Source organism: Heterocephalus glaber, unplaced genomic scaffold, assembly GCF_053883595.1.
Source record: "Heterocephalus glaber isolate CG9 unplaced genomic scaffold, H.glaber_assembly_v1.0 deba00001461, whole genome shotgun sequence".
Taxonomy (NCBI): domain Eukaryota; kingdom Metazoa; phylum Chordata; class Mammalia; order Rodentia; family Bathyergidae; genus Heterocephalus; species Heterocephalus glaber.
Window position 1 is genome coordinate 18,119,114 of NW_028258308.1, and position 27,852 is coordinate 18,146,965.

The window sequence follows — 27,852 nt, forward strand, 5'->3', positions numbered from 1 at the left end:
ACAATATAAAAACATTACCTGTGTGGCAAAGTAAGGCTGGGCATTTTCTTGACTGAAGAGCTTTGCAATAGTGGCAGACTCGTTGGTGGTGTTAGGGGCCATTGCATCAGCTTTCTTGCTACTGTTTTCAGCCTAACCATTTTGTTTTCAATTAGTTGCTCCGAAGCAGTCTACTTTGCTGTTTCTGAATGTGGCATTCTTCCATGTCAACTCTAGTTTATCATAATTTATATATTGCTATAATTTTATTTATAACTGTATATAGAAAATTGTTTCTTCTAATCTATACAAAATAATTAAAGTGAATAATTTAAATTTAATAAATGATTTCAGTCAAACCACTTAATAATATAATCAATTTAAACTAATCACAGAAAACATGAATTCATTTTTTAAATTTACTTTTGATGTAGGAGTTTATACAAGAAACAGAAACTTTCGATTATATAAATCATCAAAAATAGGAAAGTGCGTGGCATTGGAGGTTGCTGAAGATAACAAATTTTTTCCTAAACAGTCAAAAAATATTTCTGAAGAAAACCAGTATTTCCTCTCTTCCTTGGTCAGCAACATCAGGTATGTGATATCAGAATTAAACCACTGTATATCCATGAATATTTATTAAATAGTGAATAGCATGGTATGTTACTAAAATGTGAATTGTGTAAATTCATTCTACAGAAAGATAAAGTTCTTAAAATTCTTCTTTCCATCAACTGAAAAATAATAATAAAAGGTATTTTTTACCACTTAGTTTTCTCTTTAATGTTTTTATGATTATATTTCATGTATTTTTTGTAAATGGATTCACTTTTATAAAGAAGAAAACTACTTGAATTGCATTTGAAAATTGAATTGCTGTTAATATCTCATTTTCTCTTCACATATACACATATGTATTTACAATTTACATAGCTTCTTTATTCAGACCATGTGCCTGGCATGCTCAGCCCTTAGCTCCCATCCCTAGCACTGCCTCCTACCTCTCCAAAATGTCTTGAGATCATTACTTGTATACCACCTGTTTTTTTCCTCTTCAGCATTATAAGTATTTACCAAATTAATAATTTGCTAAATGTTAATTGTAAACAAAACTTATAGTGCCTATATAATTTTCCATTATAATGACATTCTTTAACTTATTGTCAGATCTTCTGTTCATTTAGGTTCCTGTGTTTGGTCATTTTTAAAAAGTGTGAGAGGGCCAGAGATTTAACTCAGTGGTACCATGCCTGCCCCGCAGGCCCAAGATCGAGTTTGATCCCTGGTACCGCAAAAAAAAAAAATTGTTTTTAAAAAAAAAGTGTGAAAGTCATCTTTATTCATTCTCTTTTTATCTAAGCTGGCAGTTTTTTGTTTTTGGTACCAGGGATTGAACCCCAGACCTTTGCACTTGTGAGGCAGGCGGTGGAACCACTGAACTAAATCCCCGGCCCTCTGGCAGTTTTGTTAGCATAAAGCATGTGGTTAATGATCAAACTAAATCACCATTAACTTGATTCTTTTCCCTTTATCTTTCCTAAATATTATTTTAAGGAAAAAGTCCATAGAAATTAATTTTAAGAATAAATATTTAAAATTCACTGTTCTGTAGAAGGTTGTGTTAATGATATCCAGTTAGCATCTGTCACACAGGAGAGTGGAAAGATAGTTTTTTTCCCCATATATCTCTATATTCTTTGTGTTCCTTTAATAATGTATCTCAGTTTTTTAAAGTGGAAATAACAATAACTTACCTTATTTGTTGAGAGAATGAAGTTAAAACTATACATTTACTGTAAAACATTCAAACAGTGCCCAGCACCTGCTATCTGCTTAGAAGTGTTAGTTGGTGGCAGTGGCAGAATCTGCAAGTCTGGAAGTGATATAATAATATAAAAGTTCAATGACTCTTGCTGCAGTTTCAATATTAATCTTACAGAAGAGGAACATTTTACCAAAAAAACAACAACCAAAAACAAAACAGAAGAGGAACATTTTTCTTTTGAATAAGTTTAATTATGTTTTGTATATATAAGTAAATACAGTACTAGGTGTTTCATTTCCAGGAAACAAGGCTAAATTGATTATAGTTATTAATATGCTTTTTCTTTTAATTAGTTTTTCTGTACTCATGATTGAACCCAGGGCCTTTGCACCAAGCTACATGCCCAGCCCTTAAAAATTCTTTTTAAATGTTGAGACAGAGTCTCTCAGTAAGTTAGTTGTTAAATTGCCAAGGCTGGCCTTGAATTTGTAATCCTCCTGCTTCAGCCTCCCAGAATTCTGGCATTACAGGCATGTACCACCATGCCTGGCTTCTTTCAGTTAATCATGTTTTCTTTTTGGTTTTATCCTTCATCATTTCTTCCTATTCACACTTTTTAAATAATTATAACAAAAATTTCAAAGTTTGTGTGTTTGGACAATAGTTATATTTTTAATGTTGCAGTTCTAGTATCCTCAGATTCATTCTATGATTGAGAAAAGTATTTTAAATGATCATCAGTCTTTTTTTTTTGGTTTTTGAGACAGAATCTTGCCATGTAGTTCAGGCTGGCCTTGAACTTACTATGTAACCCAGGCTGGACTCAAACAGTGATCCCCCTGCCTCAGCCTCCCAAGTGGTGGGATTGTAGGCATGTGCCACCACACCTGGTTTATCAATCTGCTATTTAATTGGCAAATTATACTTTTTGTTTTGTTTGTTTTTTGAGACACATTCTTGTTATATAGCTGAGTGTGAACTTGCAGTCCTCCTGCCTCACCTCCTAAGTCTTAGAATTACAGGTGTCCACCATCATAGTTTTATCTTTTTTTTGTTTGTTTGTTTGTTTTTGGTACCAGGGATCAAACTTGGGATCTTGCACTTGCAAGGTAGGTGGTGGAACCACTGAGCTAAATCCCCAGCCCCATCTCTTTTTTTTATATGGTAGGATTGGTGCTTTTGTGGGCAAATGTGACATAAAAATGGAATTATTTGGAATTCAATTTCCTCTCTATAGTCATGCCACTTTAATTCTAATATAATGTTACTTTTAAAAATATATTTACCTCTTCAGATTCTCAGATTCTTTACGGATTCTTACATGTGACACATCTCAGAATAAACGAAAGCGAACTGAGCATGTTAACAGTACCAGCAGTTCAGGTAATTTTAAGTATTCTTATCATGGCTCATTTGAAACTACTTCTAGGTTTCTATCCAAGATGAAAACACTATAAACAGAAGATGTTTATGAAAATATTACTCATTAATTTTTATTTTATAGTATTTCAAACAAACGTTATGTTGTTTGTATAAAATAAATACATCTCAAAATAAAATGGACATTTTTTTTTACACATCTTTCCTCAAAAATAGGTAACCACTATAGTAGTTTCTTATTTAACCTAGTCAAGCTTTCCCTGCTTTTCCAGTATAGAGCTCATTCTTTTAATGGTTGCAGTGTTTTGTGGTATGGCTTTATCATCATTTACTCATTCCCATACTAAAGAATATGTAGGGTTTTTCTAAGATTTCTTACATAAACTCTTTAGTATGTGTTTTTTATTCATATATTTTGGTATATCATTTACATACTGTGAAACACTCTATAGCCATTAATTTAGATTTGTAAGGCCTATGTAATGTGGAAGACACCCTTTATGATAGTAAAAGAAAAAGCAGACTCTAAAATTATATGTATGTTATCTCACATGACTATTAAAAATGGTAACATTCACTTATGTGTTAATTTTCTTCCAGTTATTACATGTATTTCCAGACAAGTAAAATATAGACCTCCTTCTAAGAAAACTAGATTTTTTTCTGTCTTTACAAATTAGATTATAAATAGATACAAAGTAAAATTGAGTTGCCAGTGCCCTACAGTGAAAGACTACAGGGAATGTACCACAGAGAACAAGTTGTTTATGGCTCTGTAAAGCAGTGGAGCACCCTCAGGGTCCTCAGAAAAGGTGGACTGGGGCCTGGATGCTGTGATCCATGGAAGTGTACGAGGAAGCAGGGGTTTGTTCTGAATTGGATGTTGCCACATCCAGTTCTATGATTGGTTATCTTAATAAATCTTGTGTAGACGGAGGCAGACTAGAAGGAGACTCAGGTTGTCCTCAGTAAAGCAGCAACAGGTACTTCTGTTAGCCAGGATGGGGAGTGATATTTGCCCATTCTTGTGGTTTGGAAAATGTTCATGCTTTGTCTCTGTTCAGATATGGTTACAGAGAGGTCCTGTTATTTCTGAAATCTTTATAATCACAGTGTGCCTTTATCTAATGGTGAAGTTTTTCGAAGTCACATATACTGAGCAGCAGAACATGATAAGGCAGAGGTACAAGAGCCAGGCCCCCTCTTGGCAGTATAGGACCTCCCTGGTAGAATGAGGCTCAGCAGCTCCAGGGTATGAGCGGATGCTTCTCTCTTTGTCAGAGTGAAGAAAGCACTTAAAATTATCTAGAGGCTTTTAATGAAAATCAATCAACATATGGCCTAATTGAGATTTGAATTTTACCCACTTCCTTATTGGGTAGCAAGAACTCAGGAACTGACCAAAACAAATTGCAAATGAGAAAGGGGGGGGGAAATGTCGAGGAGTTGCAGAAGCCCTAACTGTACAAACAACAGTATAATCAAAATTTAACTTTCATGGTTTAGCTAATTTTATCTACAATTCTTTGTTGCAGTAGAAACCATCGAAGGCTTTCAATGTTCACCCTACCCTGAAATTGATCGTTTTGTTCTTTCTTTGGTTACTAAAAATGACACTAAAGGAGGTAAATCTAATCTTACTCTTTATTAGCTCTTATATGGTAGAGAAAAAGTACCTTTAGAAACAATTTTTGCACTTTAGGAATTCGGCGTTGGAACTACTTTTTCCCAGAAGAATTACTGGTTTATGATATTTGCAGATATCGCTGGTGTCAAAACATTGGAAGAGCTCACAAGAGTAATAATATCATGTAAGTAATATTGTTTATGGATGAGTTGTTTGTACTTAACTGATATTACATTTAAATGTTTCCAGGTTTTGAAGAAAATTGAAAATAGAAAAATTTTGCTTTGAGAATAAATGAAGTTGTAGTTAAATTTATATTTATTGTATTTGGTAAATGTTTTATAATATTTGATTTGAATATCTTAGTTGTTAGATGGCTTCTAGCACTTAAAAGCTGTATTCATAATTTATTTGATGAAATAATCTCTTAGTATAATCTTGAGAAGACTAAGGCAGTAGAGGAGTGGCCTGAAACGAATGCAGCGGGGATAAGTGAACAGTGATGGGAAGCCCTGCCTTGATGCCTTAGGGAATTGAAATTGGGTAGATTTGAGCAAAAAGGAAACTCATTGGATAGTAGTAAGGTGATATTAACTTTAAGACAAAACATGGTATAGAAGAGAACTGGTATTTACTGTATGCCTGCTTTATGTACAAGACCCTGCTTGAGGTTTTAGCAATTTTCCCATCCAGTAAAAGGAGAAGTAAAATACAAAGTAAAGCCAGAAATAGAATTTTAAATGATATGAGAATATGATTAGAATAGTGATAAAAGTCTAGTAGTTAGCAGTTATGAGAAATTTTGTTATATTTTATGTCAAAGGTGAAATTCCAGTACAACCAAGCCTATGCAGTTCATGTGCTAGATTAGACATGAGGAAATGATTTTTCTGGAAAGCTAGAAAACAGGTTATGTACCATAATTCAGTGTTGTCTTTGATAAACCTAGATTAATTACATTTTAAAAACATCAAAAACTATGCTCAATACACACAAATAACAACAGCAACAACAACAAAAAACCATTACAGAATAAAACACTCATAATCCCGCAATCTAGTGATAACTAACATCCTTTTGGCATATCTTTTTAGTCTTTTCTCAATGCATACATACTTTCCAAAAAAATCATTATCATACAATGATCATACCAAGTTGTATTATATATCCATAATCTATTCTTTTAACTTTGAAATGTATAATATATAAAAAAATATGTAACATATATGTTCATTCTAAAGACTAAAACTAAAATGGCAACCTCTCGTAACTGTCAGTAATTTTTTAGAAACAGAACCTAAGCTAGGTATAGGGGTGCATCCCTGTAATCCTAGCAGTCTGGGAGGCTGAGGCAGGAGGATCACAAATTCAGGCTTTGCCTGGGTAACTTAACAATTTAGTGAGACAGTGTTTCAAAATTTAAAAAGGGCTGGGGATGTAGCTCAATGTAGAGATCCTAGGTTCAATCTCTGGCACTACAGAGTGAGAGAAAAAGAGGTTTGGGGGGTCAGGAGAAGAACCAAATTTCAGATGCACCTGTTGGGCCAAATCCTAATATATTGTTTTATTTTACATTTTAATTTTTATTTATTTATTTATTTTTTACTTTTTTGGTACCAGGGATCGAACTCGGGCCCTTGTGCTTGCGCAGCAGGTGGCGAAACCACTGAGCTAAATCCCTGGCTATTTTACATTTTTAATTGATTCCTTTCACGTGCTCATTGGTCAACCTTGTATTTGTGAGGTTTGTCCATGTTGTTTATGTTGTAACATACAGCTATTGCATGTTTTTTTATTATTGTATAGTATGCTATTATATAAATGTGAATATGCTACAGTTAGTTTATCTGTTGTCCTACAGTGGGCACTGAGTCAATATTTTGGATTTTCTTCTACAGGTTGCCTAATACACATGTCCAAGAGTTCCTCAAAGTATCTATCCAAAGGTAGAACTGCCATGTCATAGATTATTTACATATTTCACTAGATACTAAATTACTAGATAACAAATGATTGTGCTAATTTATATTCCTACTAGCAGTGTTTTCACATTTTCTGCTGCCCCATATTCTCACCAACACTTTAGTGTTGTGAGGTTTTAAAAATTTGTTTTGCTGATCTAGTAGGTGTTAGATGATTTTGTTTCTGTGATTAGTAATGAAGTTGAGGATTAGATTATCAAATCACACACAAGTCAGATCTATTTAATACTAATCTTTACTAGTAATGTCAGGATACCAGGAATGAGGAGTCACAGGTGAAGCAGAGTGGGGCCTGAGACACTGGGCCACTCCCTCCATCCCTGCATTGTTGACCTGACTCAGGCTGACACCCAAGGCAGAACTGAGCAGTCAGCACAAAGCAGGCAGCACTGAGGTCATGAGACATCAGTATTTTATACTCATGTACTTCCATCGCATGGGTGACATTTCCTGGGAACCATGCCTCACAAGTCCTGGGCTCTAGGTTTATTTACTACATTCATTCCTAAAATCAGAAACATTCTACAAAGAGCATCTATAAACAAAGACTATCCTCCTACCCTTTGGTCCAGAGGTTCCCAAATGGTCTATGATATTCTAGTACCTTAGTAATTTTTTCTCACATTTTCCAAGGCCAAAGGAAATACCTAAGAGTTCTGTTAGTTAGTTACTTGCAAACAGCTTGATAAGTAATTATATCCTAACAAGTTAGCAGATATTTTGAAAAACAGTACTCATAAGTTGGAAGAAAATTTTTTATTCGTAAATACTATAACTTGTTAATGGGAAGTTATGCCCTTTTGGGCATCACATAAACTCTTAAACCTTGGAATCAGATTGGATACCATCACCTCCAACTCTTATAGTGTTCCACATGATGGTAATAACATTTAGCACATTGCCACCAAAAACCTTGGCTTTACAAAGATAGACATCATTAAAAGGAATGAGGTGCCAAGTAATAATAAAGATAGGAACTGCAAACAAGCCATTTTCAGGTGTCTGACAAATAGCAAGTATCACTGTGTTTCATAGACTGAAATACCCTAGTGTCCTGGGCACTTTAGTGTATAGTGTGGGAACTGTAGCATTAGTCCATGTATCAGGGAGTCTGTTATTGGAATGTGTACAGGAGATTGGACCAAGTCACTTGTCTTTTTCTGGGCACAGGTTGATCACCACCTGCCCACCATCACCTCTCCAGTCACCATGGGGAATATTAGCCATTTTGTGTTTCCTCTTCTGTGAAATGTGGGACATTTTGAATTTTATTATTGGTGGTTATTTTTTCTGTTAGTTTTTTTTTTTCTGTTAATTTGCTTAATTTTTATTTAGTACTTTGTTTTATCAAAATTTTCAGATACTGGCAAACGTTGAGAATATTAAGGTTTTATGGTATGTTGCTTCTAAAATTTGTATCTGCCTTATTTTTCAGTATCACAATAATTTGCCTTCAAATTTTGGCTTTCTTTTAAGTTTTTGCTGTTTGTTACTTCCTGTCTTTTATTAAGGCTTATTCTATTGCTTATTTTCAGAATTAAGGTTTATTCTATTGTTCATTTTCTAAATTGGTTACTTAATTCGTTTATCTTTATCCCATTTCATAACATGAACTTTTGTAACTATAAATTTCCCTTTAAAGATTACTTGAGCTGCATTTCATGTAATTTAATAGGTATTACTTTGTTACATTAAAGTAATTTGATTTCCATAAATCTCTAGCAACTTGTTATTTAGAAATTTTTAAAATTTTAAATTATGGGTTTCTATTAGCTTTTTACTTGTAAATTTTTCCGTGTGGTCAGAGAATAAACATGAATTTGTATTTTTAAATTTGATATAATTCACATTATAGAGTCAGGTTTTTTGTTTTGTTTTGTTTTGTTTTGTTTTGTTTGGTAACAGGGATCAAACTCAGGACCTTGCGCTTGCCAGGCAGATGTGGTGCTGCTGAGCTACATCCCCAATCCTGGAGTCAGCTTTTATTATTGGTTTATATATAGTTATAAATAACTGTGTCATATATGCATAGATCAGATTTCATTAATTGCTTTTATATTCATATTTTATTCATATTTTCTGCATTCTGGAACTTTTTTGTGATTATTCAATTTATAGATTACCAATAACATTTTTTAAAAATCTTGACTTATGCTAGATTATTTTTACAGGTATATTAGTTTATCCTTATAGCTCTATCAATTTTGCTTACATGATTTCACACTGTATTGTTTGGTGGACACAAGTTGAGAATTGTGTCTTTCTGGTGTTTGTGTGGGAAGCGGGGACTTTGCCAGTATCTATTTTTTTTTGCCCAGAAGTCCATTTTGTGTGCTATTCCTAGCAAGTATTTGCTTTTGGTTAGTGTGTATCTATTTCTGTTCATTTACTTTTTAATTTTTCTTCATACTTAAGGCATACAGACAGCGTATAACTGAATTTTGTTTTCCAGTTGGTATGGACTTAATATATATTTTTTTTAACATGAAGGATTGTTGTTGATCTGAAAAACGAAGTTTGGTATCAAAAATGTCATGATCCTGTTTGTAAGGCAGAAAACTTCAAATCTGACTGTGAGTTATCAATTTTTACACTTACCACAAACTAAAAATTAAATATCCATATAATATAGTTTTATATCTTTCTCATTCAGGCTTTCCATTACCTGCTGAAGTAAGCCTCCTGTTTCTTTTCAAAGAGGTCAGTGCAGCTTTTCATCTTTCTCGTTACTGGTTAGTTCTTGGTACAACAGTGTAAATAAGCTATGAATAATTGACAAAGTAAACCAAAGTGCCCATCTTTGTGTTTTTTTGAACAACCGTATCTCTAAGATGAACTTCTAGAGTTGTATCAAAGGGTATATATAGTTTTAAATTTGGTAGATAGTACTTATATTGCCAAACCAACATTTAACTCTTCTTTGAAAAACTTTTGTTTATCTAAACTAATCACGAGAAAAAAAAATAGGAAATACTTGTAAAGCAAAAAGGGGAAAAAATCTTCCCCACTCATAATTCAATGCAACTGATGTCAAAGTTTTAGCAAAGATCTTCCAAATTTATAGCTATGTAGGTTCAATTATATTTTTAGAAGTCATACTACGTAGATTTTTTCCTAAAGTATCACAAATATTTTCAGTAGTAACTGTTACCAAATTGCTCTTCATAAAAACAATAGGAAATTAGACTTCCACAGATAGTTGATAAGAGCACTCCTACTGCATACTTTTGGCCAGCACTGCTGACATTTACTTTGTGATCTCTACCAACCTGGTACGTAAGAGGGTTTTTACTTGTTTTAATTTGCATTTACTAATAAAGTTGAACTGTTTTTCAGGCTATTTATATTTGTTATGAATTGCCTATATCTGCCCTTTGTCCATTTGTCTATGACATCTGATTAATATTTTGCAAAAATATTTTATTGAGTCTCTGTGTCAGATTGAGCTGTTTTTAAGACTTTTTTTGTCACATCCATCAACACCTTCTTTTATATTATTATGTTACCAGCTACAAGCTGTGTATATGCTTGAGTTTATATTCTAGAAAATCCAACCTACTATCAGAAGTTTCAGGAGGTATTTTTAACTTTTAAATTTGGGTTGAAAAAAACACATCCAACTTTAAAATAGCAGAAATCCCTTTCTTACCTCTAAGAGCAGAATATAAAATAACTGATAGATTATACAAAAGCTTCTAGATTAAAAAGTGTTTATAAGTAACTAAGATCAAAATAAATTTTTAAAAATTACTTTTGTCTCTTAAAAGGAGGAGAAACATGTCATCTTTGGTTAGTGTTATTTTGATTCGGGTTTCAGTGGATTTGTTTTGTTTTGGTTTGGTGTTTTGGGACAGCTTTGCTATGTAGTTCAAGCTAGGCTTGAACTCACAATGTAGCTCAGGCTGGAGCCAAACTCACAGTAATCCTCCTGCCTCAGCCTCCCCAGTGCTGGGATTACAGGCATGTGCCATCACCCTACTCAGATGTTAGTGAATTTTTAAGTTATATTCTCTGCCTATCTAGTAATACCTCAAAAGTGCCAACTTGAAAGTATGCTTAGTGTACAGTATTTTATTTAAAATTATAAAAGAAAAATATAATGAACACCCATGTACATCTCACTTAGTTTTAACTGAATATTTTGTCATTTCTGCTTCATCTTTTTAAAATATTTTAAACTAAATTACCAGTCACCATTATTTATTGCTTTTTCTGTTGCATTGATCATCTGGATTAAAAGTTTGATTTGAAAACAATGCAGAGACCCGGGATTTAGCTCAATGGTTCTGGCACCTCCCTTGCAAGCTCAAGGTCCTGAGTTCAATCCCTGGTACAGAAAAAAAAAAAAAAGAAAGAAAAAGAAAACAATGCAGAAATATTATATGAGAATAAGGAACTCTTCAGTTTATCCTTTACCTACATCTGTCATGTGCTAACATCTGGCCACATTTGTTTGCTTCCTCTAATGTACACATATACAGTAGTATTTATGGTTAATTTCTTGGGAGTAAGTTGTCACCTACATAAATCTTTCTCAGTAATTAAGTATGTAGCTGAAGAACAAAGACATGCTTACATGGGAATGGTAAAAGTATTAAATTATTAAATTCAAGGAATTAAAATTATCTAATATACAATCTGTAGTCATATTTTGAAAGTTGTACCAAAATAATTCCTTGTAACAATATTCTAATCCATGATTTTATTTTAAAAATACTTTATAATTTAGAAGAGTTGGTTGTCAGGATAGCAAAAGTATTTTCCAATGTCTTCTGTTAGACTATCTACTTGTTAAAAAAAAATGAAATCTACCTTTGCTCTAGCTCCATCTGGGGATACTGCCAGCATCTGCCAAAGAACCACAGGCAACTTAAAACTTGGAGTTTCAAGAGTGAGCTACAAAGGCAGCAACCTTTGTATACACATCCCCATGGTGACTGTCTCACATTTATCTAGCATGTTCATTTTACTCTGTTGAAGAACTGGTCATTACTTCATACCTGCATTCATATATTTGGAGTATACAATGAGATCCCAAAGATTCTGACTAAATAAGCCTTTTTCTTCCTATCCCATTTCCTCTACCACGCTTTCCCAATGAAATAAAGGAAGAGTTTACAGCAGATGAAACTTGGAACAGTGAAGCCAAGAATCCAGGTGCATCTTCTGACACTGACTGGGATAATAGCACTGATGATGTGTACTTCTTACAAGCTACTGAAGATGCAGAATTAGCTGAAGCTGCAGAGAACAGTCTTCTCAGTTACACCAGTGCAGTGAATGAAATTCCTGATGAACTTATTATAGAAGTATTGCAAGAATAGCTCACTATCGACAACACTTATAGAACCAGGCTATACTGTGCCTCAAGTCTATGAGATTTGATAACAAAAACTAAATTAGGCCTAAGGGTATGGCTCAGTGGTAGAGCACTTGCCTAGCATGCACAAAGCCTGGTTCAGTCTCCAGCACCAACACAAAAATTTTTTTTAAATTATATTAACTTATTATTAAACCAGTCTAAGTTTTCACTTTGTTTTCCAATTTTGTTTTTTCACTTAAGTATACCAGTTTTATTGAAAATTAGCATTGGTTTAAATTCAACAGAAGTCTCCTTATTAACTGTAACTTTACAAGTTTATTTATAAGCCAAAGATCTTATGCTTGAGGCTGATTAAGTTGTCACCATGTTGGAATTTTTGGTACCGGGGATCAAACTCAGGACCTTGTGCTTGTGAGACAGACACGGTGCCACTGAGCAAAATCCCCCACCCAACATGTTGGAATTTGTTAAAACACTAATCAGAAAAGATGATTATGACTGCCAAAAGTATTAAGATAATCAAACTGGAGTAATTTAATTTCAATAACAGTCATATTAAATACTGTTGACTAGGCTATACTTATTTTTGAAAAAGATTTTTTATTTACAAAAGCACAGTTTCAGAAGGTAATGTGCAGCAGCCTGAGACATCTTTATGTGGGCACATTTCAGTAGACCAGTTTTCTCATTCTTGGTCAAGAAGCTTCTCTAATTGACGGTTGATATTTTGCAAATGGTTTTCAGCTCCCAAAAGGGTTCTTGCTTTAAATAACAGAGCTGGAAGGCTGGATGAATCATACTGTTGATGAAAGAAAATTATTTAGATTCACAAATAGCAAAACTTTTATCACCCTCTCATTTGCATACCTCAAGCTTATAACCAATGCCATTTTTTTTTTTTTTTTGGTACCAGGGATCAAACTCGGGACCTGGCACTTGTGAGGCAGGCGGCAGAACCACTGAGCTAAATCCCCAGCCCCAGTGCCAATTTTGATAGAGCTTTCTATTACTACTCTCTTCAGTTTTGAATTACGATTATTAAGAAAATTGGTTTAATTTCCTTAGGACATAATTGATACTATAAAGCTTGCACTGATCTCCTTATGCTAGCATGCCAGATGGTTCAAAGAATAGTGGAATCTTAATTCTTTAAAGCAGAAGATCATGTTTGGGACAAGTCAAGACTTGGTTTGGGCAAGTGCTTGCTAATGCTATGTGAGGTCTGCTTGATCTCATGTCTATTTTAAAAAACAAAAAGCTGCAAGTCATGTTTACTTTTACTGCAAGAACTGGTAGAATATAAAAGTTCATCATAAAATTTCTAAAATCCATCATCTAGAAAAAGTATTGGGGGGTCAATGCTGCCAATCCAAATTTTCTTAATGATTAAAAACAATACAAACCCAATATAGATAGAACATAGCTCCAACTCATGATTTTGAAATAATTAAGAAAACCAAACTTTTCTATTGCAAACTGTATCTGAGGGTAATTAAGTTCCCCTTATAGAATTTTATCATGCAGGATGCCCCAGGTTCAATTCTCAACACCAACAAAAAAAAAGTATTGGTTGTACCAAATTGAATCAAGCTACTATTAATTTGACCACATTTAGTAGCCAAATTTTTTTTCCAAATAATAAGCTTTAGACTATTTAGGTACATCGAAACCTTTAAAAATATTCTATTTCCAGATGTCTAATACATGAACAAATCTTCAGCTCAAGAAAACCAACTTACATTAAGTGTTAAAATATAAAATTGATTTTGGGCCAGGGATTTAGCTTAGTGGTGCCGCTGCCTGCCTTACAAGCACAAGGTCCTGAGTTCAATCCCCAGTACCAAAAAAAAAAAAGGAAAATTGAATTTAGAAGTGAAGATATTACAAGTTTTATAATAAGATATGTAATTTTTTTTTTTTTTTGGTACTGGGGATCGAACTCGGGACCTTCCGATTGCAAGGCAGGCAGTGGCACCATTGAGCTAAATCCCTGGCCCATAATAAGATATATGTAGACATTGTAATTATATATACATTTTATATAAAATTATATTTATTATATATTTGATTACATTTTAGGGTATACAAATATACAAATTTTTTCTATAAAACATTTAATCTGGACTGAGTGTCAACAGTAGCAGTAAAATTCCAGAAGCAGCTGCAAAGTTTATTAAAACAATAACATATAACATTTTTCCTACCATTTCTTTTGTGTTTCTCAACCCCAGAAAACCACACCTGCCACTCATGTGGAATAACATCTTATTTTTCAGACAGAAGATACTGTGAACTTGGGCTAAATTTAAGCAAAAGAGGTTGGTCTTTTGAGTATGTCTGAGTGATCTGTGTTGATAAAAATTCTAAGAAAGAAGATGGTTGTTCAACTTAGATTTTTACACAAGAGTATACATTTCCCTTGATGAAATTCAGTTCTATGAAGTATAAATATCTTTTTAAAAAATCACTAGTTCTGGATTTTTTTTTTCCACTCACTAAGCCTTCATTAAGAAGCTAAAAAATGGTGATAATAAAATTTCAGATTTATAGTGATGGTGTTCCTTTATCTTACCAAAGCTTCCAGTACTGTAGCATGCACATGTCCTCTACAGTCTGAGGCACAATAAAAAGTAAAAATCAAACTTACTGTTTCCTTTACATTTGGTTCTTTCTCTTGAACATCTGAATAATCTTGATAAAGCTGTTTTAAATTAGATAAGAAATATGTGGCATTCCTAAGGGATGACTTTCTCTCCTTAAGTTCATCATATTTTGTTTGTAGTTGTTTCAGCTGTGGTTCTAACCTAGAATAAAAATTCGTATTTTACCCCCAAATAAATGACACATACTAAAGTGCAACTCGGTATAAGATTGACTCCATAAGTATACTGAGTGAAGTATGAAAACCAGGGGAGGTGGACTAGATGATTTATCTTTGGCTCTGAAATTATGATCCAAAGTCAGACGCCTTATTAGGCCATGTGGTCCCATCCCAGCTCAAATTATGAATAGTGAAAGAGTCTAGGTTTAAAAAAACCCTCTGAACTATGATGTACAATGAACAAATAGCAGGGACCCCCACAGAAGAATATGCCTTATATATGCTAAATCTATCAAGTCATGTACATCTTGGGAGCTACTGAATTAAATGATAAACTTGGTTACATTTTATAGCTTGCAAGCATTGCTATTTAACAGCGAAACTGGACAAAAAGTTTTCTATCAAAACTGTCCACTTTCCACTGTCTAATAAATCAATGGAAAAACTGTCATAGGGCCTAGATGAAAAAGGTGTGACCTTGGCCAACTGTTTCAGCTCTCAGTGGCTGGGTTTCTTCACCTATGAAGTAAAGGGGATAATAGAGTTTATGGGCCAGTAACTAAAGAGGAAAGGATGTCAGTGTTTACTTTGCCAAATAAGGATATAAACTATGTTCTAATGTAATTTTATAAAAGAAAAGTGCTTTCAACAGCTCTTCACACTGAACAAATGAACATTCTTGAAAAGTCAGGGTGAAGCTGGCAGGGCTGCGGTCAGGGGTGGAGGACTGGAGGCTGTCTGCTGCCAGCCAATCCTGGCTCCCTGGCTCCCTAGAGGTGTGACAGTGGCAGTTACTCTCCTGTGCCCTGGGGTTTTCACATGCAGAGGTAAAACCAGGATATACCACACTATTTCTTACTATGCCTTTTCAAAATATTTCTCCAATTTCTCAAATTATATCTAGAAAAGTAGCAAAATTTTTAAAAAATACATCACATGATCACACACTGATGGCAAGCATAAAAGAGCCATGTAAATAGTTATAATAATTTATCTCATAGCATTAGGAGATGACTAATGGATTAACAAGGCACTTAGGAAAGTGCCCTGCCACATGGAAAGCTTTTAAGTGTTACCATCATTATTACATTACCTTTAATTTTCTTATTTTGGTTTGGACCTGTCTGTCCCTAGGCTAAATCTGGAAACAAATGGAACAACCAATTTCTCCCTCTCTTAAATCCTATGGCAGTCTTTTCTTCGTGCACTGTCTTTCCTGTTAATACCATGTTCTTTCTGAAGCTGTTTTTGTGGTGCTAGGCACTGAACCCAGTATCTTGCACCTGCTAGGTAAGCACTACCACTGGCTATGCCCCGCCCCCCCAGCACTCTCAAGCCTGAAAAGCAGAGAACATAGCTAATCCTGCTTTCCTCCAGCTCACAGAGCAGTCTTGGCCTCTGAAGAGGGCCAAAAAATATGTGTAGACTGCCAGGTTCCTGTGTATTCCCATCTTCCTAACCAGCCGTCAGGGAACGCCCAGGCCTGCAAAGTTATCTTCTAGCCCAACACTGGGGAATACAGATGCACATGATGCTGATCCAGGATGTACGTTTCAACAATATAGAGCACTTAGTGTGCTCGTCACCGTGAAGCACTTTCCATATATTTACTCAATCCCCCCCACCCTGCCCTGTGAAGTGTGGGTATTATGGTACCCATACATAAAAGAGTTGAGGCTTTGAAAGCAACTTGTCCATGGTTACATAACCAGTAAGTGGCAGAGCCTGGATTCAAACACAGGCAGTCTAAGTCTAGATGGTACACATTACATCTCTAATGAGGCTGCCTGAGGCCAGAGCTGAGATGTTGGAAGGTAGATTGGTGCTGAGTTTTCCTTTGCTAAAAGGTTTGGCAACTAGGCAGCATAACCTGTCTCTGCTGAACATCTAAGCTCAAAGATAACCTGGGGGTTTTAATATGACAGCAGCAAATATCACTTTCCCAAATGCCACTCTACTTTCCTTTTAGATAATTCTCAAACAGGATTTTGGTATTATCTTACCGAAGCAGTTCATCCTGGACTTCAATCAAACGCTGCCTTTTCTTTTCCATATCGGAAATCATCTAGGTAATACAATAATTTCCTTGTTAAATTCATGTGAATGAGCACTGCCATGTACATTGTGCCTGGTATTAGAAGTGCAGAGAGAACACAAGACTGTGGAAGTATAGCCTAGCTGCTGGTCTTTAGATCATTGAGGGTGTGCCCTTAATAGATACTGTGCGACTCCAGCCCACTCCTTGCTCTATTTTGTTCTGTGGCTCAGAAAAGCAAGCAGTTTTGCTCTGTCAAATGCTCCTTTCAGAATGTGCTGCCATGCCACAGGCCCAAAAGCAACAGGGTCAAAAAATCATGGATGGGAACCTTCAAAACTAGGAGCCAAAATACATTTTTCTCTTGTAAGTTTATCTCAAATATTTCTTTGGTGATAGAAAGCTGACTGACATAGGCCCCCATTGCTTAGCTTATATTAATATTACCTAGTCAAAAGATCAACCAAATAAAAGCCTGACTACAAAGATAAAACATCTTATACAAACTCTAAAGGTTATAAAACCCAAAGTCAAGTCTTATATATGTTAGTGCTGTATGATTATATGATTAATCACATATATGTTTACCTTAGCATTCTTCCTTTTCAGATTTTTCAACATCTGGACTTCTTTGAGCTATACAAAACAAAAAATAAATCCATACATTTTCCAAAATTAAATGTTAGTTTCACATACATCACATTTAGTTTTAAAGCAGCATGTACAATATATGTAGTTCTAATGCCTTTATTACCATATACCATATTGCCGGCAAACGTAAGCTCTTCTAGGACAACAGTATGCTACCTCAGGATTAGTTTTAAAAATTTAGATTAACAAATTTACTTCAGTGAACTTACCATTCTGATGAGTTCTTCTTTAATATTAACATAAAATTTGTTGATGGCTTCTGTACAAACTTTAGATTCCATTTTTTGTCTGTAAAGGTGTAAAAAAAAATAGTTAGGTATCAAAGGATTTTGAAAGATGTGTTCATTTGTTTAGTGCATAAACAGAGTTTGGCATGTAGAATTTTAAATATCTAAGATGTTCAGCCTGCAGCCCTTTCTTAGGCTTAAAAAAATACTAAGAACATGTCTCAGAAAAAAAAACTTTTCCTAAGCTTTTTGGTATGGGCCATCTTATCCCTGATGTTGGCCAAATCCACAAGTGATAGCAAATGACGTGGACCTGCTTACAGCCAATCCTAGTCTTTTCCCACTATCTGATCTAATAATCACCATCCAATCTTATCTCCTCCCTCCTTGCCTGATAGCAACTGTAGGAATAACTGTATAACACATTTGGACTAACCAAGGATTAAGCAGCCACAAGTCAGCTGTCCACTTCTTCAGAGCTAGAAAGCTAACCAAAATAAAATGGCCCTGGGTTCAATCCCAAGTTTAAAAAAAGTGGGGGTGGGGGGAGTGATGAGAGGACATCCTTGCCTTCTTCCTGATCTTAATGAGAAAACCTCTAGTTTCTCATCACTTAGTAAGGTGCTAATTTTTTACATATTCTTTATCAAGTTAGAGCTAAGTTACCTTCTTTTTTTTTTTTTGGGTACCAGGGATCGAACTCGGGTCCTTACTCTTGTGTAGCAGGCAGCGAAACCACTGAGCTAAATCCCTGGCCCTGAGAAGTTACCTTCTATTCCTAATTTTACTGAGTTTTTTTCATGACTGGGTATTGAATTTTGTCAAATGTTTTTCTTGCATCTATTAATACGATCACTTTTTTCTTCATTAGTGTGTTTTTCTAAAGCTGAATTAGCTTTGCACATCTTGGATAAATTCCATTTAGTTGTGGTATGTAATTCTTTTTTATACATTGTTCACTTCAATCTACTAATATTTTAAAAGAAGTTTTGCATTTGTTTTCATGAGAGATAGTGATCCATTGTATTCCTATGCCTTTAATTTTGTTATTATGCTAATGCTGGCCTTAAAGAATGAGTTTTGAGATATTCCTTCTGTGTCTATCTTCTGAAATATTGCAGAGAACTAGTATAATTTCTTTCTTAAATATTTGGTAGAATTCATCAGTGAACATATCTGGGTCTAGTGATTTCTGTTTGGGGAGGTTATTATTAAGTTTTTAAAAATGGATACAGTATCATGCAGATCCACGTATTTCTTCTTTTTTGCGTTTTATCAGATTGTCTTTCAAGGAATTAGTCCATTTCATTGCAGTAATCAAATTTGTAGGTATAAAGTTGTTTATAGTATTTAGTATCCTTTTACTATTCATGCAGTTTACTGATGTATAATAATGTCTCTTTTCTGATATTAATAATTTGGGTCCTCTTTTTTTTTCTTTTAGCCTGGCTAGAGGCTTATTTTTATTGATTTCTTTTTTCAAAGAAGAAGCTTTTGAGGCTGTTGATTTTTCTCTACCAAGTTCCTGTTTTCAGGAATTTTTATTCTTTACTTCTGCTTATACTAGACTTAATTTACTTTTCCTACTCCTACAGTGAAAGGTTAGACTATTGAAGCACTGTTTTTGTTGTATCCCACAAATTTTTATAAGCTTTGTTTCCATGTTCACCTAGTGCAAAATACTTTTAAATTTCTCTTACAATTTCTTCTTTAACCCATATGTTCTTTAGGAGTGTGTTGTATAATTTCCAAGTATTTTGAGATCTTCCAGGTATCTTTCTGTTATTGATTTCTAATTTAATTCCACAGTGGCCTGAAAGCAGACATATGTTTTCTACTTTACACTAGTTAAGGTGTGTTCTATAGAATGTGGTCTATTTTAGTAAATGTAACATGTGCATTTGAGAAGAATGTATATTCTTAGTCCACAGATACTAAGGTTATGCATTTCAGATGTCATATTTTTGCATTAGGGCTGCTCAACCAATAAAATTTATGTAAAATTCCAAGATCTAAAAAATGCTGAAATCTGAAACAATTACAAGTTCAAGCATTTTGATAAGAGATACCCAACCTATATACTGTTTGTGTTTTATCTGTAGCATCTTTTTGATTCTTCCTTAGAATTTATCATCTCTCTTCTTATATTGCCCATCTTCTCCAAGATGATTATAATGCACATGTAAAAGATGTTCCATAATACTAATCATGAGGGAAATGCAAATCAAAACTATTAATACTACACTACTCCCATTAGGCTAGTAACTATAAAAACAATAAACAAACAAAAAAACCCAGAAAGCAAGTGTTGGTGGAAAAACTAAAGAAGATACAAATGACATCCATTCTCATGAGTTGGAAGACTTAATATTGCAAAAATGTCCATTCTACCCAAAACAATCAAATTCCAATAGCAGTTTTTACAATAATAGAAAAAAAATCCTAAAACTCATATGAACTATCTAAGACTCCAAATAGCCAAAAACAATCTTGAGAAAGAAAAACAAAGCTTGAGGCCTCACACTATCTGATTTCAAAACTTACTACAAAGTTACAATAATCAAAAATCAGGCAGTGCTGGCAGAAAGACAGACTTATAAGACCAAAACAATACAGAACCTAGACATAAACATGTATATTTGTGATCTTTGACAAGGGTGCCAAGGTTGCATAATGAGGAATGGCAGTCTCTTCAACAAACAGTGTTGGGAAAAATGAATATCTATATGCAGAAGAATGAAGTTGGATCTTTATCTTACATGTACCATACACAAAAACTAATTCAACATGGACTAAATATTTACATGAAGACCTGAAACTACAAAACTCCTAAAATAGAGGTTAGGGAAAAACTGGACTTGGCAATAATTTCTTGTACAATATATCAAAGGCAAAGGGAACAAAAGCAAGGATAGACAACTGGGATTACATCACTTAAAAACTGTACAACAGAGCTGGTCCCAGCACCCGGAACGAAGCTCCCCCGCTGCCATCCCAGGCTCCTAGGGCCAAGAAGGTGAGCCAGTCCCAGCACCTGGAAGGAAGCTCCTCACCTCCGTCCCAGGCTCCTAAGGCAGTGAAGCTCAGCTGGTCCCAGCACCCGGAAGGAAGCTCCCCCCCTCCATCTCAGGCTCCTAGGGCAGTGAAGCTCAGCTGGTCCCAGCACCCAGAAGGAAGCTCCCCACCTCCATCCCAGGCTCCTAGGGCAGTGAAGCTCAGCCGGTCCCAGCACTTGGAAGGAAGCTCCCCTGTTGCCATCCCGAGCTCCTAGGACAGAGAAGCTGAGCTGGTCCCACCACCCGGAAGGAAGCTCCCCTGCTGCCATCCCAAGCTCCTAGGGCAGAGAAGGTGAGCCGCGTGGGCACCAGAAGCACCCCCCCCCACCCCTGTGGAAATGAGAAGACACATAAACAAGCCTCAAAAACAGACTTCCAGATCACCTACAGCAACCCCAAAGGGAAACGAGATGGAACACTCTGATACTCAACCATCTGGACTCTCTGAGCTGGCAACAAAAGAGGACCTGGGAAAAATGAAATCAGAAATAATTACTCAGATAACAGCAAAGATTTTGCTCATGGTGCAAGACATGATTAATAAATCTAGAGAGGACACAGATAAAAAAATAGAGGAGCTGAGGAACATGATGGAATCCCAACATAGGAAACAAATGGAATCCATAAAACAGATACAAACAGATTTCCAAGAGATTAAAAACTCCATCAGAAGTCTGCACAGCAGAATGAACCAATGTGAGGATAGAATTTCACATACAGAAGATAAGATTGCAATTAGTGAGGAGGAAAAGAAAAATTGCTTTAAAATTGTAATGGAACATGAGAAATCAGTCCAGCAGCTGCTAGAGGATGCAAAGAAGAATAACATAAAACTGACTGGAGTCAATGAAGAAAGAGGAGAGAGTGCAGATGACATAAAAAAACTCTTCATAGAAGTGATGGCAAAAAACTTCCCAAGGAGGGGAAAAGAACTTGACATACAGATAAGTGAGGCATGTAGGACTCCAGCTAGCCTTAATCAAAAAAAATCTACACATAGGCCTACAATAGTTAGGATTCCAGAAATCTAACAGAAGAATAAAATTCTACAAGCAGTGAGAGAAAAGAAACAAATCACATACAAAGGAAAGCCCATCAGAATCACAGCAGACTTCTCAATGCAAACCCTCAAGGCAAGAAGAGCTTGGAGTGATGCATTTCAAGCCTTAAAGGAAAACAGCCTCCAACCCAGATTGATGTACCCTGCAAAACTATCTTTCAAAATTGATGGAGAAATAAGATACTTTCATGATAAGAGAGCACCTCAGGAACTTCATGAATACCAAACTGGCACTCCAAAAAATTTTAGACAATACCCTAGGAAAAGACAATGAGGATCACAACCCCAGGAAACCCAGCAGAATGAATCCACTGGGCATGACAAATTAAACGCAAAGGAGGAGAATCCAACAAAAAGACAAAGTCATGACAAGGCTTTTAAAACTTTTGACTTCATCTCCCTAATGAGTGTATAATTCAATCTTATTATTGTACTGATTAGTATTTTTCTGATTCTAGAATTGCACACCATTTCTTGTGGTATACTCGCTATTTATCATCTTCTTATGTCTACATTTTAATTGGGTTGTCTATTAATGAGCTCTAAGAATTCTTAGTATATTCTGCTCATAGGTTATATGCATTGTAAATATGGTCTGTTTAAGGACTACTTTTCATTTTAATGATGTCATTTAAAGTTCTAAATTTTGATGGAATCTCATTTATCAATTTTTTTTCTTTTATACATCATGTTTTTTGTATCCCAGGTAGTTCTTGCCTACCCTGAATTCATAAATATTTTCCCTTATAATTTCTTATTAAAGTTTTATACTTTTAGGCTTTCTTATTTAGGTTCATAGATCCCTTCAAGTTATTTTTATGTATGAAAATAAAGGGTTGAGGTTAATTTTTTATATATGGATACCAGGTGTTCTAGTGCCGTTTGCTGAAGACACTATCTCTTCCTCGGCTCTTGAATCGAGTTTATATTCTATAAAATGCTAATGTTAAATAATCTTTCAAAACTCAGTGGACCGTATATGTGTGGTTCTATTTCTAGATTCTCTGTTTTATTCAGATGATCTATAAGTCTTTTCTTACACCAACACTGCCTTGATTATTGTAGCTTTAGAAGAAGTCTTAAAATTGGGTGCTAACGTCTTCCAACACTGTCTTTGTTTTTGGCTTTTCTGGGTCCTTTGTACTCCTACATAACTTTTAAATTTCAATATCCAGTTCTTCATTTATAGCAAGTATACACAGACCTGAATTTTTATATATACCTTGTGTTTTCTAATCTTGCTAAATTCAAGTACAAGTTCTAGGGGCTCCTAGAGATATCTTAGTATTTTCTCTGTAGATGATCATTTCATCTATATATAAAGATTTTTCTTCTGCCGTGCCAATCCTATCCTAGTTGTGTCATTTTATTGCCAGACTATTTTGGTTTAGACCTATGTTTCAAAGTCTAATGGACAGATGAAGAGTAGGCATATATGCCCTTGTTCCCCACTTTAGGGAGAAAGCATTGTGTCGTCTCCATTCATAGAAGGAGTTTTTTGTTGAAAGTATGGAGTACATGTCTTTGATCTGTTGAGAAGGTTCTGTTCTACTTCTAGTCTCCCGATAGCTTTTACCATGAACAGCTGTAGAATTTAGTCCAATACTGTTTCTCCAACTAGTGACAGGATCATATGGCTTTCTCCTTTCCTCTGTTAAAATGATCACTTTTGGGGGTGGATCTTCCAATGCTGAACCAACACTGCCATCCCTATAATACTGCCAGATCTGACTTCTAAAAGTTTGTTTTGTTAAACAAATTTCTATCTATGTTCATACTTTTTTCTTCTATTATCTTTATCCAGTTTTAGGATTAGCACAATGTTGAGTTCCTAAAATGAGGGGAGAAGTGTTCCTTCTTTTTTCTGCTGTAAATGTTTGATATAATTTATCAGTTAAAATGTTTATGAGCCTGCTGTTGTCACATAGGTAGGTTTTCAAGCTAGGAATATACTTTCTTTAATAGGTGCTATTCAAAGTTTATATTTCCTCCAGAGTCAGTTTCATTAATTTGTCTTCTAAGTTACTTCTTAGAAGTTGTCAAATTTATTTCAAAAAAGATTTTTGTAATATGCTTTCTATATCCTTTTAAATTCTGTAAAATCTGTGGTAATGTCTCCTAGATCTTAATATTGTAATTAAAAAAAATATAACTGATATTGTGTAACAGGAAGAAAAGGTCTAAAAGAGCAGGGGAATTGGGAGGGTTAGAGGAAGGGAAAAAGGGGAAAGGAAAAAATATGAGAAGAGGAAAAAAATGGAAACAAGGTCTTTGCAAATAGGGAAGGGTGGAGGGGGTGAAGGGAGGGCGAGGGAAGGGGAAAAAAAATAAGAACCAAGAGACTCATGTAATGGTACAAGATCCCAATGATGAATGTAACTGTATTTTATACCTAAAATGTACCAATAAAGTTAATAAAAACAAAACAAAACAAAACTGTACAACAAAGGAAACAAAGCAATGAAAAGACAACCCAAAGACGGGGAGAAAATATTTGCAAACTATATTTCTAACAAAGGGATAATATCTGGAATATATTTAAAAATTCCTACAATTCAACCACACACACACACACACACACACACACACACACACACACACAAGAATCCAATTCAAAAATGGACAAAAAACACGAGCAGACATTTCTTTAAATGAAATATACAAATGTCTACCATGCACATGGGAATCATACTAATCACATGGGAAATGCAAATGAAAACCATAATACAACTTTATACCTATTAGTATGGCAATTATATATAAAAATCAGAAAATAAATGTTAACAAGAACATAGAAATACTGAAAGTTCTATCGATGGTGGAAAGTTAAAGTGGTATAGTTCTGCAAAAAGCAATATGGCAGTTCCTCAAAAATATTAACATGCTCCCACAGGCTTGAACCACTGGTGGTACATGCATGACTGTCCCATCAGGCAGGGGGTAACCACTGGTGATACAAACGGACCTCGTCACTTTCGTTGGTCTTTTTACTAATAAAATTAATAAAAAGCCGCCTGATGGGACAGTCACAAATATACTATTGGTGGTTCAAGCTGCCCAGCAGCGAGACATATGAATTATGCCCCCATTGTGCGTATGTTAAATACAGAACTATCATATGGCCCAAAAATTCCATTCCTGAGTATATAATCACAAGAACTGAAAGCAGGGACTCAGATTATTTGTATACTAATGTCTGTGATAGCCAAACAGTGAGAATAATTCAAGTGTCCACTGATGAACAGACAAAGAAAATATGGTATACACATGATAGAATATTATTCATCCTGAAACGGAGTAATTCTGACACAAGAGCATGGATGAACATAGATGAACCTTAAGAAGATTGTGCTAAGTGAAAACCCAGTCACAGAAGGACAAACACTATATGATTCCACTTATATGAGAGACCTAGAGTAATCAAATTTATGAAGACAAAGTAGCTAGTGACCACTGTGGGGGAGGGGAAATGGTGAATTGTTTAATGTGTATAAAGTATCAGTTGTGCAAAATGAGTTAAGTGCTAGAGCTGTGTTGCACAAGAAGGTGCAAATCGTTAATACTACTGAACACTGATAAATGCTTGATGGTACACTTTGTTTTTACAATAAGAGAATACTTCTACATTTCACACCTATTGGAACAGTTAAATTACAAAATGGTATTTTAAATGTCACCAAATATGATTTCACTGGTGATAGAAACAGAGCATCCTGGATAGACAGCACTCTGCCCCAAAAGTCTTCAGGGGAGACCACGGACCAGATCTGAGAGTAAGGGGATTAGATGAAGGACTAGGAGTAGTTGACTGAGGTTAGTGGATCACAAATGTCCAGCATCCACAGGCATATTCTATAGTACTGTTGAGAATTTCTCCCACCACCTCCACTCTGGAGCTGGACAGAACTGTGTGCCAGGTTTTACTGGTTCTTCCCCACAGCTGCCTTAGAATCCCCTGGAAGTTAGCTCTATTAACTGAAGTCCAAGACCATGATATTGGTGGTGGGGCCTCAAATGTGGGTTTATGTGGAGTTCCTTCTTGGAGGCAAGTCCAACCTTTCTAGATTTTCATGATGCCCCTTCTGTGGATGGTAGCCTTGTTTGCGGAGGCAGGTGGTGGACAAATCCCCAGAGCAGAGTGAGAGGAACCAGGCTTAGTTTTGGAGCAGAACTGAGGAATATTCCTGGTTTAAATGCAGAATGGCTCACAGGAGAAGTTCCTCCTTTCTCCTTGTTTCCTGCTTTTTTTCCCACCCCTGTGTTGGAGCCTCTGCCCGCGTGCTTCATGCCCCTGGTCTCTAGAGCTGCTAGTTCCTTACTCTGCTGACTCCATGCCCCTCGGGGTTCCTGTCTTTTGCCCTTGCTTGCTGCCAGCCTTGTGGATGCTGCTCTCAGGGAGGCCAGCAGTGTTCAAGGCGTGGCTGGCCAGTCCACATCCCTCAGCTCACTCTGCCAGGCTACCCTTTTGGAAACAACTTTGTTATTTGTTTTGTACTTTAGGAATTTATTATGGAGAGAGAAGGGAATGGGAGGGGAGGCGAGTGGAGTGGAGGGGAGGGGAAGGAAAGAATAAAACCAGGCTGTGATTATTATAAGGCCTGGAGAAAAAAAGGTAGAGACTAATTTGGGGCAGCTGCTTCCCTCCTCGCTGTTCTCTGCTGAATCCCCAGGCTAGAGAATGACTGCCTATCCATCTACTCCCCATACTGCCTCTCTCTGGAGGCTATGTGAAGCCCGGACCTGACAGCCTTCTCTGTGTCCTGAGTGACTGAGACTCCCAACCTAGGGCTTATGTGCCCCTATCTCTTTCAGGGGAGCTGACAGGAACTGTCAGGAACTTACACATGGACCAAGAAGCCCACAGCCCTGGAGGAAACAAGCTCAAAGGTGGAAGCAAAACAACTATTTCCAAAGGAAAATACACATAAGATCAGTCTATCAGAAACAGTTTAGAATAGATGATCCAATACTTGAAATTAGCCTAATAAATGTATGTATCCTGGCATATTATGGAAACGTAAAATTATCTAAATCATCATGATAATGAAAACACTATATATTAAATACTGTGGGATAAGTAAAAGTAGTGCCTCAAGGGAGATTTATTAGGTTCAAGTATCACAACATCAGACTTACTTATACTCTAGGATGGTTTTCTCAAATGCAGACAAAACAATATCCAACTCCCTGATGTCACTGGTTCTCTTTCCTTCTAGACACCAAATATGCACAGTATCAGAAATATCTAGAATATTAAGAAAGGTCAATTTAATATCCTGATCATTCATAATGTGGCTCTAGGTTGACAGTTCTGAAAGCCTGAAACCAAAACAAATTGCTTTAGATAGCTACTGCTGAAAAATCCTATGGGAGCTGTATTTACAGTCCCCAAACTTCAATCTCTACTGTCACTAACCGCTGCAAAAGCATCATGACCTCTAAATTACCTTGCTGTGTCTTTATTCATCTGCCATTTTCAAACAGAAATGGTAATAAAGCTCTTCCCTGATAGCTGTATTTTCTAAATTTTCACCTAAATGATAGGCCATGTGTAAATACACCAAAATTACTCAGTGTATTAATTTAAAAAGTTATAGTAATATAGTAATATTCTGGACAAGGAATCTGAAGACTTAGGTTCTTGCCTTGAGATCTCAGGCAAGTCATTTAACCTTCCAGAGGCTCAGTTTCCTCTGTAGTGAAATATAAGAAATAAAATATGTTCTGCTTTTATTTTGTTTTGAGACTCAAGCAAGAAAATATCTGTGAATATATTTACAAAAACTACAAATTACTATGCATTTGTAAGGTGTTATCAATTTCTAATGAATACTCATTTTCTATATAATATTAACATAAAACATTAGCAGGAGAGTCCATCCTTCTTCCATAATTAATTCCTCATACAATACTGCAAATCTGATAAGTCCCCAGTGTCAGAAT

The 27,852-nt window shown here is 35.5% G+C and overlaps 2 protein-coding genes across 21 annotated transcripts in view; one reads left to right on the plus strand and one right to left on the minus strand.

Annotated features, from left to right (window-relative positions):
- Positions 1-13,932, plus strand: part of Primpol (primase and DNA directed polymerase) — a 31,569-nt gene extending 17,637 nt beyond the window's left edge. For 10 of the 19 annotated variants that reach the window (XM_087217065.1, XM_087217066.1, XM_087217067.1 and 7 more), the window contains exons 9-16: positions 414-576; positions 3,042-3,130; positions 4,663-4,752; positions 4,830-4,938; positions 6,653-6,700; positions 9,227-9,309; positions 9,390-9,436; positions 11,845-12,267. In XM_087217065.1, the coding sequence (XP_087073191.1) occupies positions 414-576; positions 3,042-3,130; positions 4,663-4,752; positions 4,830-4,938; positions 6,653-6,700; positions 9,227-9,309; positions 9,390-9,436; positions 11,845-12,060 (845 nt within the window). In that variant the 3' untranslated portion in view covers positions 12,061-12,267. Of the gene's footprint in view, positions 1-413; positions 577-3,041; positions 3,131-4,662; positions 4,753-4,829; positions 4,939-6,652; positions 6,701-9,226; positions 9,310-9,389; positions 9,437-11,559 lie in introns of all 19 variants that reach the window. The other 9 variants (XM_087217078.1, XM_087217080.1, XM_087217075.1 and 6 more) reach the window with 9 other exon arrangements.
- Cenpu (centromere protein U) overlaps positions 12,640-27,852 on the minus strand; it is a 41,233-nt gene continuing 26,020 nt past the window's right edge. The window contains exons 8-13 of one of the 2 annotated variants that reach the window (XM_004853007.3): positions 27,046-27,154; positions 17,776-17,854; positions 17,504-17,551; positions 16,884-16,945; positions 14,707-14,863; positions 12,640-12,858 (exon numbers count right to left, since the gene is read on the minus strand). In XM_004853007.3, coding sequence (XP_004853064.1) covers positions 12,745-12,858; positions 14,707-14,863; positions 16,884-16,945; positions 17,504-17,551; positions 17,776-17,854; positions 27,046-27,154 — 569 coding nt within the window. In that variant the 3' untranslated portion in view covers positions 12,640-12,744. The remainder of the gene's footprint in view (positions 12,859-14,706; positions 14,864-16,883; positions 16,946-17,503; positions 17,552-17,775; positions 17,855-27,045; positions 27,155-27,852) is intronic. The other variant, XM_021264992.2, reaches the window with a different exon arrangement.